Source organism: Oryctolagus cuniculus, chromosome 7 (assembly GCF_964237555.1).
Source record: "Oryctolagus cuniculus chromosome 7, mOryCun1.1, whole genome shotgun sequence".
Taxonomy (NCBI): Eukaryota; Metazoa; Chordata; class Mammalia; order Lagomorpha; family Leporidae; genus Oryctolagus; species Oryctolagus cuniculus.
Window position 1 is genome coordinate 84,595,958 of NC_091438.1, and position 14,704 is coordinate 84,610,661.

General features: G+C 38.8%; 1 protein-coding gene across 1 annotated transcript in view; it reads right to left on the bottom strand.

Moving 5' to 3' along the window:
• The window catches only part of LOC100353613 (calcium-activated chloride channel regulator 4), a 39,046-nt gene that overhangs the window by 16,274 nt on the left and 8,068 nt on the right, over positions 1–14,704 (bottom strand). Inside the window, exons 4-7 of the mRNA XM_051857526.2 lie at positions 13,083–13,191; positions 11,535–11,712; positions 11,023–11,241; positions 8,492–8,719 (exon numbers count right to left, since the gene is read on the bottom strand). Coding sequence (XP_051713486.2) covers positions 8,492–8,719; positions 11,023–11,241; positions 11,535–11,712; positions 13,083–13,191 — 734 coding nt within the window. The remainder of the gene's footprint in view (positions 1–8,491; positions 8,720–11,022; positions 11,242–11,534; positions 11,713–13,082; positions 13,192–14,704) is intronic.

Sequence of the window (14,704 nt, forward strand, 5' to 3'; positions counted from 1 at the left end):
CACAACACTGTCTCCGCTGCCTGCAACAACAGCTTCTGTTACCTAGGCGTCATCTGTTTCCCACTGGTACAGCAAGCACAGAAGAGCAGAGGAGATTTCCTGGCACAGAGCAGACAGCCAATAAATAGTTGCTGAGTAAGTTTGAACATGAACTACTCCATGTGCTAGTTTTCAATATTCTGTTTTACCAATAAGGTAATTGAAGACTAGGAAGGTTGCTGGAGCTCCAAGATGGTGGAATAGGGAGGGAGCACAATGATAGTCTGGGAAAAGATACTTTAATAAAAGTGGAGATCCTGTAGTTTCAGGGAAGAGTCAGGGAAAAACTGCAGTGGAAACTTCTGGAACTAGTGGGACACAATGGACCTACGTGGAGGGCATGGGCACCCACGGCTTGGTGCCCCAGTTGCTGAGTCTATGCACCAGTGCTGGAAAGGGAGGTGAGGCAAAACCTCAGTAGCCTGAGACACTGGCAGGGAAGTGGCAAGAAGAGCCTAGAGGGAATGAGGCCTGAAGCCCCATGGGGGAAAGATCACCAGGCTAACTAGAGGAGAGAAAAATAAATAAATAAAAGGGACTGGTACGGGCATGATTCTTTCTCCACTCACCTTACAAAGGCAAGTAAAACAAAGAGCAGGCACCATTTTGGACATACTTAAAAGCTGCATCAACTCTGGGCTGCACACTCCCCCAGCCAAGCAGGAAAAGCCTAACTCTGTTTGGGAGAAATAACAGCAGGTTAAGACCTAGTGGATGTGCGGAGCTGATGAACTGAGACTGTGAAAAAAAAAAAAGATGAGGATGTATGAGAGAACTCACAGAGTGCCTGAGACACCACAAACTTGGCAACCTTGGCAACCTGGTGGGAGATTGCAAGGGACTGAGAACTGCACAGATTCTGTGTGGTTCTTGGGACAGAGCCGACAAATATTATACCCACAGAGGCCAGAGCTCTTACACTGACTGCCTTCAAGGAGAATAGCTCAGCTATGCAGAATAACTTCACTTCTGAATAAGAATGAAGAGAGAGAGAGAGAGAGAGAGAGAGAGAGAGGAGATTTACCATGCCAAACCTAGGTGTGTCACCTTTGGCACACCCTTAACCCTGAAGAACTGAACAGAGCTCTCTGGCCACACCCATCACAAGCCTCTAAGGATCCATCAAAGGCAGACAGTCCACTTAATCTAGAGTCACAGTATAATGAGAAAAACCACCACAGTGAGGAAAAGAAGAAGAAGAAACCAAAGACTATCTGCACAATGCCAAGCAACAAATGCAGAAACCGAGGAAACAAGAACAAGGAAGACATTATGAAGCCCCCAAATGAACAAGATTCCCCAATTCAAGATTATGAAGATGATGAGATAGAAGAAATGCAAGATACGGTTTTCAAAAAATTTATGATAAGAACATTTAGAAGTTTTCAAAAGCAAATCCTTGAACTACAGAAATCCTTATTGGACAGGACTGAAAATCTCTCTTGTGAAAATGAAATTTTAAGGAAGAATCAAAATGAAATGCAAAAACTAGTAGAACAGGAAAGTGTGATAGAGAAGAGAAATCAAAATGAAATGAAGAGCTCAATAGATCAAATGACAAACACATTAGAAAGTCTAAAAAACAGAGTCAGTGAAATTGAAGAGAGAATATTGGACTTAGAAGACAGAGCACAGGAAAGTATACAGTCAAACCAAAGAAAAGAAGAGGAAATTAGAAATCTAAATAATATTGTTGGGAATCTACAGGATACTATTAAAAGAACCATCATTCGAGTTCTAGGAGTTCCTGAAGGCATGGAGAAAGAGAAAGGATTAGAAGGCCTTTTTAGTGAGATTCTTGCAGAGAACTTTCCGGGTTTGGAGAAGGACAGAGACATCCTAGTACAGGAAGCTCATAGAATCCCTAGTAAACATGACAAAAAGAGATCCTCACCACGACACGTTGTAATTAAACTCACCAAAGTGAAACATAAAGAAAAGATTCTAAAATGTGCAAGAGAGAAACGTCAGATTACTCTCAGAGGATCTCCAATTAGACTCACAGCAGACTTCTCATCAGAAACACTACAGGCTAGGAGGGAATGGCGAGACATAGCACAAGTGCTAAGAGAGAAAAATTGCCAGCCCAGAATATTATATCCTGCAAAGCTCTCATTTGTGAATGAAGGTGAAATAAAGACCTTTCATAGCAAACAGAAATTGAAAGAATTTGCCGCTACTTCTCCGGCCCTGCAAAAGATACCTAAAGATGTGCTACACTCAGAAACACAGAAACACGGTCATCAATATGAAAGAAGGTAAAGGAAGAAAACCTACCAGTAAAAAAGCATAGGAAGCTCAAAGCATATTCTAGAAAATATCTCCCGGAAAATGGCAGGGCAAAGTCACTATGTATCAATAGTCACATTAAACGTTAATGGACTTAACTCTTCAGTTAAAAGACACCGATTGGCTGATTGGCTTAAGGAACAAAACCCAACTATTTACTGTTTGCTGCTTACAAGAAACACATCTCTCTAACAAAGATGCATGCAGACTGAAAGTGAAAGGTTGGAAAAAGTTATTGCATGCCAACCGAAACAAAAAAAAAAGCAGGTGTAGCCATATTAATATCAAAAGAATAAACTTTAACACAAAAACTATTAAGAGAGATAAAGAGGGGCACTATATAATGATTAAGGGTTCAATTCAACAGGAAGATGTAACTATTATAAATATATATGCACCTAATTACAGGGCACTGGTCTATTTAAAAGATATGTTAAGGGACTTTAAGGGAGACTTAGATTACAATACAATAGTACTGGGGGACTTCAATACTCCACTCTCAGAAATAGACAGATCGTTCGGACAGAAGATCAACTAGGATACAGCAGATTTAATCGACATTATAGCCCAAATGGATCTAACAGATATCTACAGAACTTTTAATCCTACATATAAAGAATTTACATTCTTCTCAGCAGTGCATGGAACCTTCTCTAGGATTGATCACATACTAGGCCATAAAGCAAGTCTCAGCAAATTCAAAAGAATTAGAATCATACCATGCAGCTTCTCAGACCACATTGGAATGAAGTTGGAAATTAGCAACTCAGAAATCCCTAGAGCATACACAAACACATGGAGATTGAACAACATGCTCCTGAATGAACACTGGGTCATTCAAGAAATCAAAAGAGAAATGAAAAACTTTCTGGAAGTAAATGAGGATAACAACACAACATATAAAAACTTATGGGATATGGCAAAAGCAGTATTGAGAGGCAAGTTTATTGCAATAGGTGCCTATACCAAGAAATTGGAAAAGTACCAAATAAATGAGCTTTCAAGCATCTCAAAGACCTAGAAAAACTGCAGCAAACCAGACCCAAATCTAGTAGGAGAAGAGAAATAATTAAAAACAGAGAAGAAATCAACAGGATTGAATCCAAAAAAAATTACAAAAAATCAGCCAAGATGCAGCACTGAAAGAAAATTATAGACCAATATCCCTGATGAACATAGATGCAAACATCCTCAATAAAATTCTCGCCAATAGAATACAACAACACATCATAAAAATCATCCACCCAGACCAAGTGGGATTTATCCCTGGTATGCAGGGATGGTTCAACATTCGCAAATCAATCAATGTGATACACCACATTAACAGACTGCAGAAGAAAAACCATATGATTCTCTCAATAGATGCAGAGAAAGCATTCGATAAAATTCAACACCCTTTTATGATGAAAACTCTTAGCAAATTGGGTATAGAAGGAAAATTCCTCAATACAATCAAAGCAATTTATGAAAAACCCATGGCCAGCATCCTATTGAATGGGGAAAAGCTGGAAGCATTTCCACTGAGATCTGGCACCAGACAGGGATGCCCACTCTCACCACTGCTATTCAACATAGTTCTGGAAGTTTTAGCCAGAGCCATCAGGCAAGAAAAAGAAATTAAAGGGTTACAAATTGAGAAGGAAGAAGTCAAACTATCCCTCTTTGCAGACGATATGACTCTTTACTTAGAGGATCCAAAGAACTCTACTAAGAGACTACTGGAACTCATAGAGGAGTTTGGCAAAGTGGCATGATATAAAATCAATGCACAAAAATCAATAACCTTTGTACACACAGGCAATGCCACGGCTAGAAAGACTGCTAAGATCAATCCCATTCACAATATCCACAAAAAAAATCAAATAACTTGGCATAAACTTAACCAAGGACGTTAAAGTTTTCTACGATGAGAATTAAAAAACCTTAAAGAAAGAAATAGAAGAGGATACCAAAAAAATGGGAAAATATTCCATGCTCATGGATTGGAAGAATCAATATCATCAAAATGTCCATTCTCCCAAAAGCAATTTATAGATTCAATGTGATTCCAATCAAAATACCAAAGACATTCTTCTCATCTGGAAAAAATGATGCTGAAATTCATATGGAGACACAGGAGACCTCGAATAGCTAAAGCAATCTTGTACAACAAAAACAAAGCCGGAGGCATCACAATACCAGATTTCAGGACATACTTACTACAGGGCAGTTGTTATCAAAACAGCATGGTACTGGTACAGAAACAGATGGATAGACCAATGGAACAGAATAGAAACACCAGAAATCAACCCAAACGTCTACAGCCAACTTATATTTGATCAAGGATCTAAAACCAATTCCTAGAGTAAGGAGAGTCTATTCAATAAATGGTGCTGGGAAAACTGGATTTCCACATGCACAAGCATGAAGCAAGACCCCTAACTTACACTGTACACAAAAAGCCACTCAACAGGTATTAAAGACCTAAATCTACGTCCTGACACCATTAAGTTATTAGAGAACATTGGAGAAACCCTTCAAGATATTGGCACAGGAAAAGACTTCTTGGAAAAGACCCTGGAGGCACAGGCAGTCAAACCAAAATTAACTATTGGGATTGCATCAGATTGAGAAGTTTCTGTACTGCAAAAGAAAGAGTCAGGAAAGTGAAGAGGCAAGCGACAGAATGGGAAAAAATATTTGCAAACTATGCAACAGATAAAGGGTTATTAACCAGAATCTACAAAGAGATCAAGGAACTCCACAACAATAAAATAAATAACCCACTTAAGAAATGGGCCAAGGACCTCAATAGACATTTTTCAAAAGAGGAAATCCAAATGGCCAACAGACACATGAAAAAATGTTGAGGATCACTAGCTATCAGGAAAATGCAAATCAAAACCACAATGAGGTTTCACCTCACCCCGGTTAGAATGGTTCTCATACAGAAATCTACCAACAACAGATGCTGGCGAGGATGTGGGGAAAAAGGGACACTAACCCACTGTTGGTGGGAATGCAACCTGGTAAACCACTATGGAAGTCAGTTTGGAGATTCCTCAGAAAACCGAATATAGCCCTACCAAACAATCCAGTCATCCCACTCCTTGGAATTTACCCAAAGGAATTCAAATTGGCAAACAAAAAAGCTGTCTGCACCTTAATGTTTATTGCAGCTCAATTCACAATAGCTAAGATCTGGAATCAACCTAAATGCCCATCAACAGTAGACTGGATAAAGAAATTATGGGACATGTACTCTATAGAATACTATACAGCAGTTAAAAACAATGAAATCCGGTTATTTGCAACAAAATGGAGGAATCTGGAAAACATTATGCTGAGTGAAATAAGCCAGTCCCAAAGGGACAAACATCATATGTTCTCCCTGATAGGTGACAACTAACCAAGCACCAAAAAGGAAATCTGTTGAAGAGAAATCGACAGTATAAGAAACAGTGACTTGATCAGCCCTTGTCCTAAATGTTGATGAACAACTTAATACTTTATGCCTTCTAGTATTTTTTGTTCTACTTAATACTATTTGTTGAACTCTTTAATTAACACACAGTTATTCTTAGGTGTTTAAATTTAACTGAAAAGCGATCCCTGTTAAATATGAGTGGGAATAAGAGAGAGACGAGATTTACGATATGGGACATGCTCAATCTGACTTGCTCTAAATGGTTGAGTTAGAAACGTGCCAAGGGATTGCAATTCAATCCCATTAAGTTGGCATGTACCAATGCCATCTCACTAGTCAAAGTGATCGATTTCTGCTCACAATTGATCATAATGATAGGATTAAGAGTCAAAGGGATCACATAAACAAGACTAGTGTCTGCTAATACTAACTGATAGAATTAAAAAGAGAGAACGATCCAACATGGGAAGCAGGATATACAGCAGACCCATAGAATGGCAGATGTCCTAAACAGCACTCTGGCCTCAGAATCAGCCCTTAAGGCATTCGGATCTGGTTGAAGAGCCCATGGGAATATTTTAGGCATGGAAAGCCAAGACACTCTGGCAAAAAAGAATCTAAATGAAAGATCTCTGCAAGTGAGATCCCAGTGGAAAGAACGGGTCATCAAAGAAGGTGGTACCTTTCTCTGAAGGGAGGAGAAAACTTCCACTTTGACTATGACCTTGTCTAAATAAGATAAGAGTTGGTGAACTCAAAAGGCTTCCATAGCCTTGTCAACTCATGGCAAGAGCCTAGGGTGATTACTGACACCATAAATAAGAGTGTCAAATTGTTAAGTCAACAACAGGAATCACTGTGCACTTACTCCTCATGTAGGATCTCTGTCCTTAATGTGCTGTACATTGTGATTTAATGCTATAACTAGTACTCAAACAGTACTTTACACTTTGTGTTTCTCTTTGGGTGCAAACTGTTGAAATCTTTACTTAATATATACTAAAGCAATCTTCTGTATATAAAGAGAATTGAAAATGAATCTTGATGTGAATGGAATGTGAGAGGGAGCAGGAGATGGGGGGTTTGCGGGTGGGAGGGAAGTTATTTGGGGGTAAAAATCCACTGTAATCCATAAGCTGTACTTTTAAATTTATATTTGTTAAATTAAAGTTAAAAAAAAAGACTAGGAATGTTAAGAATTTTGATTAGACTCACAAAGCTAATGAGTGACAACTGTAGTTTGAATACAGGCCTTTGGGCTACAAACCTACACCAGATTGTCATGCAATTCATAAAAGAGAGAGATTCCATAGAGTTTGGGAGAGCAGGCAAAGCTCTATGAAGGTGAAAGGCTCTGAATAGTTGGTAGACATTTACCATGCAAAGACGGTGAAGGGATCACTGACAGGCTGAGAAATGCCTGGGAAAAGGGTTGGAGCTGTTAGTACACAGTGAACATGGGGAACACCCCGTGCAGCATTGGTGGAGGATGGGACATCCAGAGGGGAGAACTGAGAGCAATGGATAAAAAGATCGATAAGGGCACTTTTATTAGGAGAGAGGAGACATTAGAATAACTTCAGACTGGGCCCGCGCCGCGGCTCACTAGGCTAATCCTCCACCTAGCGGTGCCGGCACACCGGGTTCTAGTCCCGGTCGGGGCGCCGGATTCTGTCCCGGCTGCCCGTCTTCCAGGCCAGCCCTCTGCTGTGGCCAGGGAGTGCAGTGGAGGATGGCCCAGGTGCTTGGGCCCTGCACCCCATGAGAGACCAGGAAAAGCACCTGGCTCCTGGCTCCTGCCATCGGATCAGCGCGGTGCGCCGGCCGCGGCAGCCATTGGAGGGTGAACCAACGGCAAAGGAAGACCTTTCTCTCTGTCTCTCTCTTTCACTGTCCACTCTGCCTGTCAAAAAAAAAAAAAAAAAAAAGAATAACTTCAGACTGAGGCATTCAGACATAATTTTATAGACTGTGAAGGGACAGAGGAGATTTCTATTCAGGAAACTGATGTAATTGTTATCAACGATGAGTTCAGGATGATCACTGAATAAAAAGAAGATTATTAGTCACATTTATACATTATACAGTTACTCTATCATACAATAGATATTGCTCTCAGTATATAAATATACTGTTTCACCTAGTTCTCATAATAATTATATGAGGTAGAAATTCCTGTTTTCTCTTTTTTTTTTATAGATAATGCACAGAGAATGCAAAGAGACAAAGGAGTTTCTTATGATATAATGAGTGAGTAGCAGGTCCACTACTCTGGTGTCAAAGTTCATGCTGTAATTCATGTAGCTTATCATGGGCATGACCAACAGTTCTTGCTGTATCTGCTGTTTAAAACACCAGCTTGCCCTGGCTGAATGTCACAGAAACTAAAATGATGACTGGTTCAAAGTGAAATAATTCCATATAACTACCTTCACTGTCTCAAAGTTAATAACTTTTATATCCATGTTTGTTTATTGTTTTAACTGACACTTATTTAGCACCAGCTATAACATAACAAGACAGCAGTGTCCCAAACCTCAGTGGACTTACAGTCTAGTGGCTCTTTCACTTATTCACCCACAGTTCATTCATTAATTCACCAGAAAATGGTCAAGTGATATATTTTTCTGGGTGTTTTATCCTGGACTTCTTAGGAATAATTATGTGAAAATTAGGCAGCAGGTGTGTTCAGCAGCACTTAACACAAAAAAACTTATGGAAAGAAAGGACACAGTCTGTCTGCAGCATGGCTTTTACCTGAAATGCAGCTCTAATTCCCAGGCAGATCTGAGTTCCTCCGCCAGCCACTGTAGGCAAGCTCTGCAACAACTGGTTCCTTTCACTGTTGCTTTTTATCTGGATTAGCTGACTTTTAACAGAGGCAGTACTATCAAAGTGGACCATCCCCACCCAGGATCCATTTTCCACAACCTGCAGCAGGAAATATTTTGCTGCTTGATTCATTCGATTTAGGCGATCACTACTCTGATGGAAAAAAAGACAAGAAAAGGGTCAAGTGGTTTTTAACTGGACAATGTGAGTGCATAAAATTTTTTGGTAAGGATTCTATTTGAATATTAATTGGTATTACTAAAGAATTCATTTTGTTTCAAAATTTAAATACATAAATATGTGTATTATGGGACACATATAAGACAGTTTAAGAACACAAACCATTAACCAGAACTGATTATTGCCTGCTGAACACGCAAGTTAGAGCTCGAAGGGTAGGGTGGAGACTGAGTTGGGATTGTAGGTCATGATTCACATCTTATATGATCTGTACCTGTTCTAAGATGAAATCCTAGCCTAGAGTTTCAAATCTAGCCAGACTATCTCATATTCTAACCAAAGAACGCAATGGCCACATTAATTGGGGACTAGACTACCCAAAAGATGACAAGTGCCCAAACATCAGGTAAATTCTGAGAGGCCCAGTCTCTACTTCACTTTCTCTTTTTCACTCCTAACCTCTCCCAACCACTTCTTCACCAGAGGGTTGGAGCTGGAATTTGTTCTTTGGTCACCCACCAGGACTTATATCCATTTTTTCCTAGGTGATTGCCCAGGCTCTGTAGCACTTACACACATAGGTCTTCTTCAGTACCTCATCACTCCATTGGTCTATAGTGCTTCCCCCAACCCATACCCAAATTTCCCTCTGATCTCCCTGAATAAACCCCTGTATCCCCATGATCTGGGGTTCTCTCCACCATTTTACTTTACCTTTAAATCTGGTTCTACCTGTATCCTAACTAGAGAAGTCTGCCTATCTTTCCCCATAGGGGCCTCTTTTCTCCACAGTGCCACTCCTGGACTACTTGTGTGTGCGCTGGTGTCTAGCATTTTGCAGTTCTTGCTAAGGAGCCCTGGCTATTGTGGCTCATTTCATTTCTATCATTCTCTGCCCTTTTCAATTGCCGCCCCCTCATTTGTTAAATCCTCTATTCCTGGTCTTCAGCATGCTCTGTTCTGTCTCCAATGTGTCATCCTCCTGGGTGCCTTATTGCATTGCATTTAATTGTTTGTAGTCTCCTCACTTAAAAAATTATTGACTGATCATTCCTATGTGATAAACAATGGAAATACAAAGATAAATAGCACAAGGCTCTAATTTCTAGAGGAGCTCCTAATCTAGTTTGTAGAATCATGTGTAATTTCAATATAGTATAGAATACTAGAGAAAGGCACGGGGCATTGTTGAGAACTAAAAGAAAGGCTTAGTCCAGCCTATAAGCCCATTTCCATGTCCTGGAGGAAGTGAATGTCTCTCCCAAGTTTTGGAGGTTGAGTATGACTTAACCACTTAAAGAGAGAGAAAAAACTTTATTGAACTAGGAACTTATCAAGGACATGGATCTCTATTCACAAAGCCTAACATAATATTTGCCATTTGGTGAATAATAGTAGAATGAATGAATGGTTCTATTTTGTCACACGTGCTATCTGGTAAAGCTTTCTGTTGTGTCTTTGATAACAAACAGACGATTTATACAGTGTGCATGTTAGATAAATCCATTCTAGGAATTCTGAATGATTCTTTTCTTTGACTTGAAATAGAACTCAACATCCACCATTCCCTCTATCTTCATTTCTATCAAGCATTTTCAGTAAAAGAACCATGGTTAAAAGCAATTTCATATTCCCATCTCTAGTTCTGACTTTCCAACTAAAGTTTTTTTGTTTTTTTTTTTGTTTTTTTTTTTTTTTTTGACATGCAGAGTGGATAGTGAGAGAGAGAGAGACAGAGAGAAAGGTTTTCCTTTTCTGTTGGTTCACTGTGCTGATCGGAAGCCAGGAGCCAGGTGCTTCCTCCTGGCCTCCCATGTGGGTGCAGGGCCCAAGCACTTGGGCCATCCTCCACTGCCTTCCCAGGCCACAGCAGAGAGCTGGACTGGAAGAGGAGCAACTGGGACAGAATCTGGTGCCCTGACCGGGACTAGAACCCGGTGTGCCAGCGTCACAGGCAGAGGATTAGCCTTTTGAGCTGCAGCGCCGGCCCAACTAAAGTTTTACTGGAGGGTTTTATAGCTCTCCTCAGTCAGTTGTTCCTATTCTGGGAAAACACAGAGACCCTTGAATTTGATCATTTTAACTCTACCAGCATCTTTCTTTTACTTCAATATTTTGTTCGATATGTTTTGGTCATGATCAAAGAAGGTGATGGTATTTTATGACTCCATGCTGCTTAGAACAATCCAGGTATTGGATAAGAGTTCAGAGTGGTCTTAGGCATTCAGTAACTCTCTTGCCCTCATGTCCAGAAGGAAATGGGCCCATGAACTTACAGCCATGCTTCCCGATTTATCAAGAACTAAGCAGACAGTTCTTTGTCTGGGTCTCAGCAGTGAGAAGGCTGGTGTAGGGGGTGGTCCCTCCATGGGCGTGGTGCTTTGAAAATCCTCAGAAATGCTGATCACCTCCCATGTACTTCTGAAATTGCACTTTGTGTTTTGTAAGTTTGGGGCCTCTCTGTTATGGTTTTTTTCATTACAGAACTCAACAGTCTAAAAGATAAACAAAACAGAAAAATATGAAAAATTAAAATTTGTTTTATAAATATATTGTTTATTGGATGAAATACAATGATTGTGAATTAATATTATAGTAATGTGTACAAACCTAAATAATATTAATGATACTAGGTAAAACTAATTGTGTGATTATTACTATGTGTCAACAATGTTTAAAAAACACTATACTATTTATTTCACTCTCATGCTACTTGCACAATTTTTTTTAAAATATGATAATATGTCCTTTGATTATAAATTCTGGAGGCAATGATTGGCATACGTACAGACTCGATACTTTGCATATACATTATGGATGCCTTTTCTGTCTGAACTTTATCGGGAAAGAATTGACAGTCTTTTTCATACAGTTTTGTTGTAGTATTCATTCTGCAATTTCTTGTTACACAGCTGTCTCCTCGACATGTATAAACTCTGTTTATACCAGTGATACCTGCGGAACATCTGGAAATATGTGACAGTTAGACTTTGAAGCAATTGCATCATTAATATTTTTTAAAAATCTCTTTATTCATAATGTTCTTTATATCAAAGTATTCCTTCTATGTGTACTATGCACTTACTACCATGATAGTAAAGCTTAAGAGTTCCCATCAAAGTATTAGCTTTTTCTCAATAATAATGGGACATTTCAAATAGGACCTCCAGATAACATACAATGGCTGTGTTCTCTGCTGGAGTTAAACCTGCTGGCCTCTTGCTCAGCTATCTCTTTACCTGGCCCAGTGGTAGAGAATGCACCACAGGTATCTAGATGAGGGAACTTGTCAAACCATTCACTGTAAGCACCTCTTTAGCTTGAAGCTCTTTGTAGATTTCCTTTTTTTTAAAAGAAAAGAAAATTTCCCCAAAAGAATGAGATATGGGTAGCTACAAGTGCTGGGATAATTTAAGAGACATTTTTGGCCACAAGGAAATTTCAATGGAAGCAGAGAATGAAGTGTTATCAAGCAGGATGGATGAAGGATGATGGAGGCATTTTAGACATTTCTTTTTATGGCAAGGAGTTGAGCAAAGGGGGCAGTGATTTCAACAACTACACTGGCATGTGAATATAATCCATCTCTTCAAGGTGCTTCCAGTTCAAACTCAGGAAGTGCTGACTGATTTCAGTCATTTAGGGAATCTCCTAAATAGGTTCATGTTTCTGTTGTCCCAATACTTGGTGAATAGAATACAGCTATCCCTATGAACAGTCATGGTGAATATTCTGTCACAGAGACTAGACAAATAGAGTAAATACTAAATAAACAAACATAGTAACCATAATAGTCTTTAAAATACATGTTTGAAATCATGTCTTTCAGTTTGCACACTTATGACAAGTCTCCAGCCTCAGCAGGACATATGTTGAGACTGTTGACACCCAATTTTAAACTGACTTTTCCCCACCATTGAGTAACTGTGATGCTACATTTCCATTTGCAAATGACCCTCATAAATCTCTAAGAAGTTCCTGCTTGGCTCCTTGAGGGCATTGGATTTCTTACTCAGCCCACATTTGGCACTACTTAACCATTTTTGTTGGTTCTAGTGTAATGGAAACAACTTTGCTCTTCTCTCAACGTATGGTAAGTCCATTCACATAGCAACAACTGCAGTGTAAATGACTGGCAGCTGTGGTAGAAAGTTGTAAAATATGGCAAATTGCAACTTTAAAAACATTTTCTTAAAGAAAATCATTGGTTTGTGATATACTGTCTATGATCTACACTGGGACAAGAATGAATGATTGTTATTTGAAAGACATCAAAGTAAGGAAAATAAGAAAATTTACAGACTTAAGTCATCTAAGAAAATTTAAATATCCATGCCTTGTTGCTTCAATTTTATTTGAGCTAGCACTGTAGAAAGGCTGATCTTCATTGTACTCATCAAACACTCCCCAGCGGAGATGGGCCCACTCGTGGACAAATGCTCTACCTGTGGATAAATGGTTCAAGTCAATAATCATAATTCAAGTGATAAAATTTGCATTTCAAATATTTTTAAGAATTTCATTCTTTGAACTGCAAAATTTTAAGTTTAGGTTTTCAGTAATTACCAGCATTTATATCTTTGTTTATATAAAAGGATATTTCATTCATTACATTATATTACATTATACAATGTATTATCTTTTTATTCCACAATATATTAAATTGTTAAGACATCTATAGTGTATCTGAAATTGGCAGCATATGTAAGGATTTGGGTTTTGGATTTTGGCAGACAAAAAGTCATAGATACTGTTGTACTGATTAAATGAGGAAGCAATTAGGAGAAAATGAATAAAAATGGTCCTTAGGAAGTTGAAGCTCAAAAAAAAAAAAAGATTGACAAACACTGTTATTGACCATGTATAATTTTGGTGATGTCAAAATTAAGTTATTTATTTCTGGTACTTGACACATATTGTTAGGCATTAATGAAATCAATAATTATTAATTATATATATTCAGTGAAATAAAATGCATTCAGAAATATTAAGATGTGTACGACACAGTCCATGACTTGGAAAGCATTTGAGAGAGGGAATTAGAATAAAATTGTTTCCATAAGAGTCTCAAAATGAAAGGAAAAATAAAGATAAATCTACAGATTGAGATCCAGAAAGGATATAATTACAAATTTTTTTTAGTATTATTGGGAAAATCTTTAGAGCAAACAGAGGTGGAAAAGGAGGTTGTGGCTGGTGCTTTGGCACAGCGGGTTAATGCCCTGGCCTGAAGTGCTGGCATCCTATATGGATGCCGGTTCGAGACCTGGCTGCTCCACTTCAGGTCCAGCACTCTGCTGCGCCCTGAGAAGGAGGTATTAGAATTAACAGTTGTTCTGCTACAAGAATTATTTCTGTAGCTCATTAAGAAATGAAAGCAGAGAAAAAGGTCCATGTTAGGAAAAAGTCATGTTTCTTCCTTAAGTCTCTTTTCTTGCTCTGTGTGTGTGTGTGTGTGTGTGAGAGAGAGAGAGAGAGAGAATTTGTATTAATTAGAGTATAGGACACTGATTGGGGAATGTCACCTGGGTATATGGCTATCCCAGAGAATGCCCATTCTAATCTTCCTGGGATGGTTTTTATAAGTTTTTCATTGCCTTGGTGCTGCTCTTTCTTCTCAAAATGTGGTCTGGGGTCCAGCAGCATCAACACCACTTGGGTGCATAAGAGAAATGTAAAATCACTGGCCCACCTTGTACTTACTGAATCAGAGTCTGTCCATTAACAAGACTCCTTTTACTTGTTACACTTGTGACTATAAATTAAATTGGAAGTATGTCATTGTAAAAATTAAAAGAAATACAAGAAGGAAGGAGGAAGGAGTGAGGGCATGAGGCAGCGGAGAGGAGGAAATAGAATTATGAGCTTAAGAATATATACATTTGAAGTATATGAAATTTTCCCTTTACAAAATAAAGAGAGAAAAATAAACAATAGGGTGAAGATGTGAGGTATGGG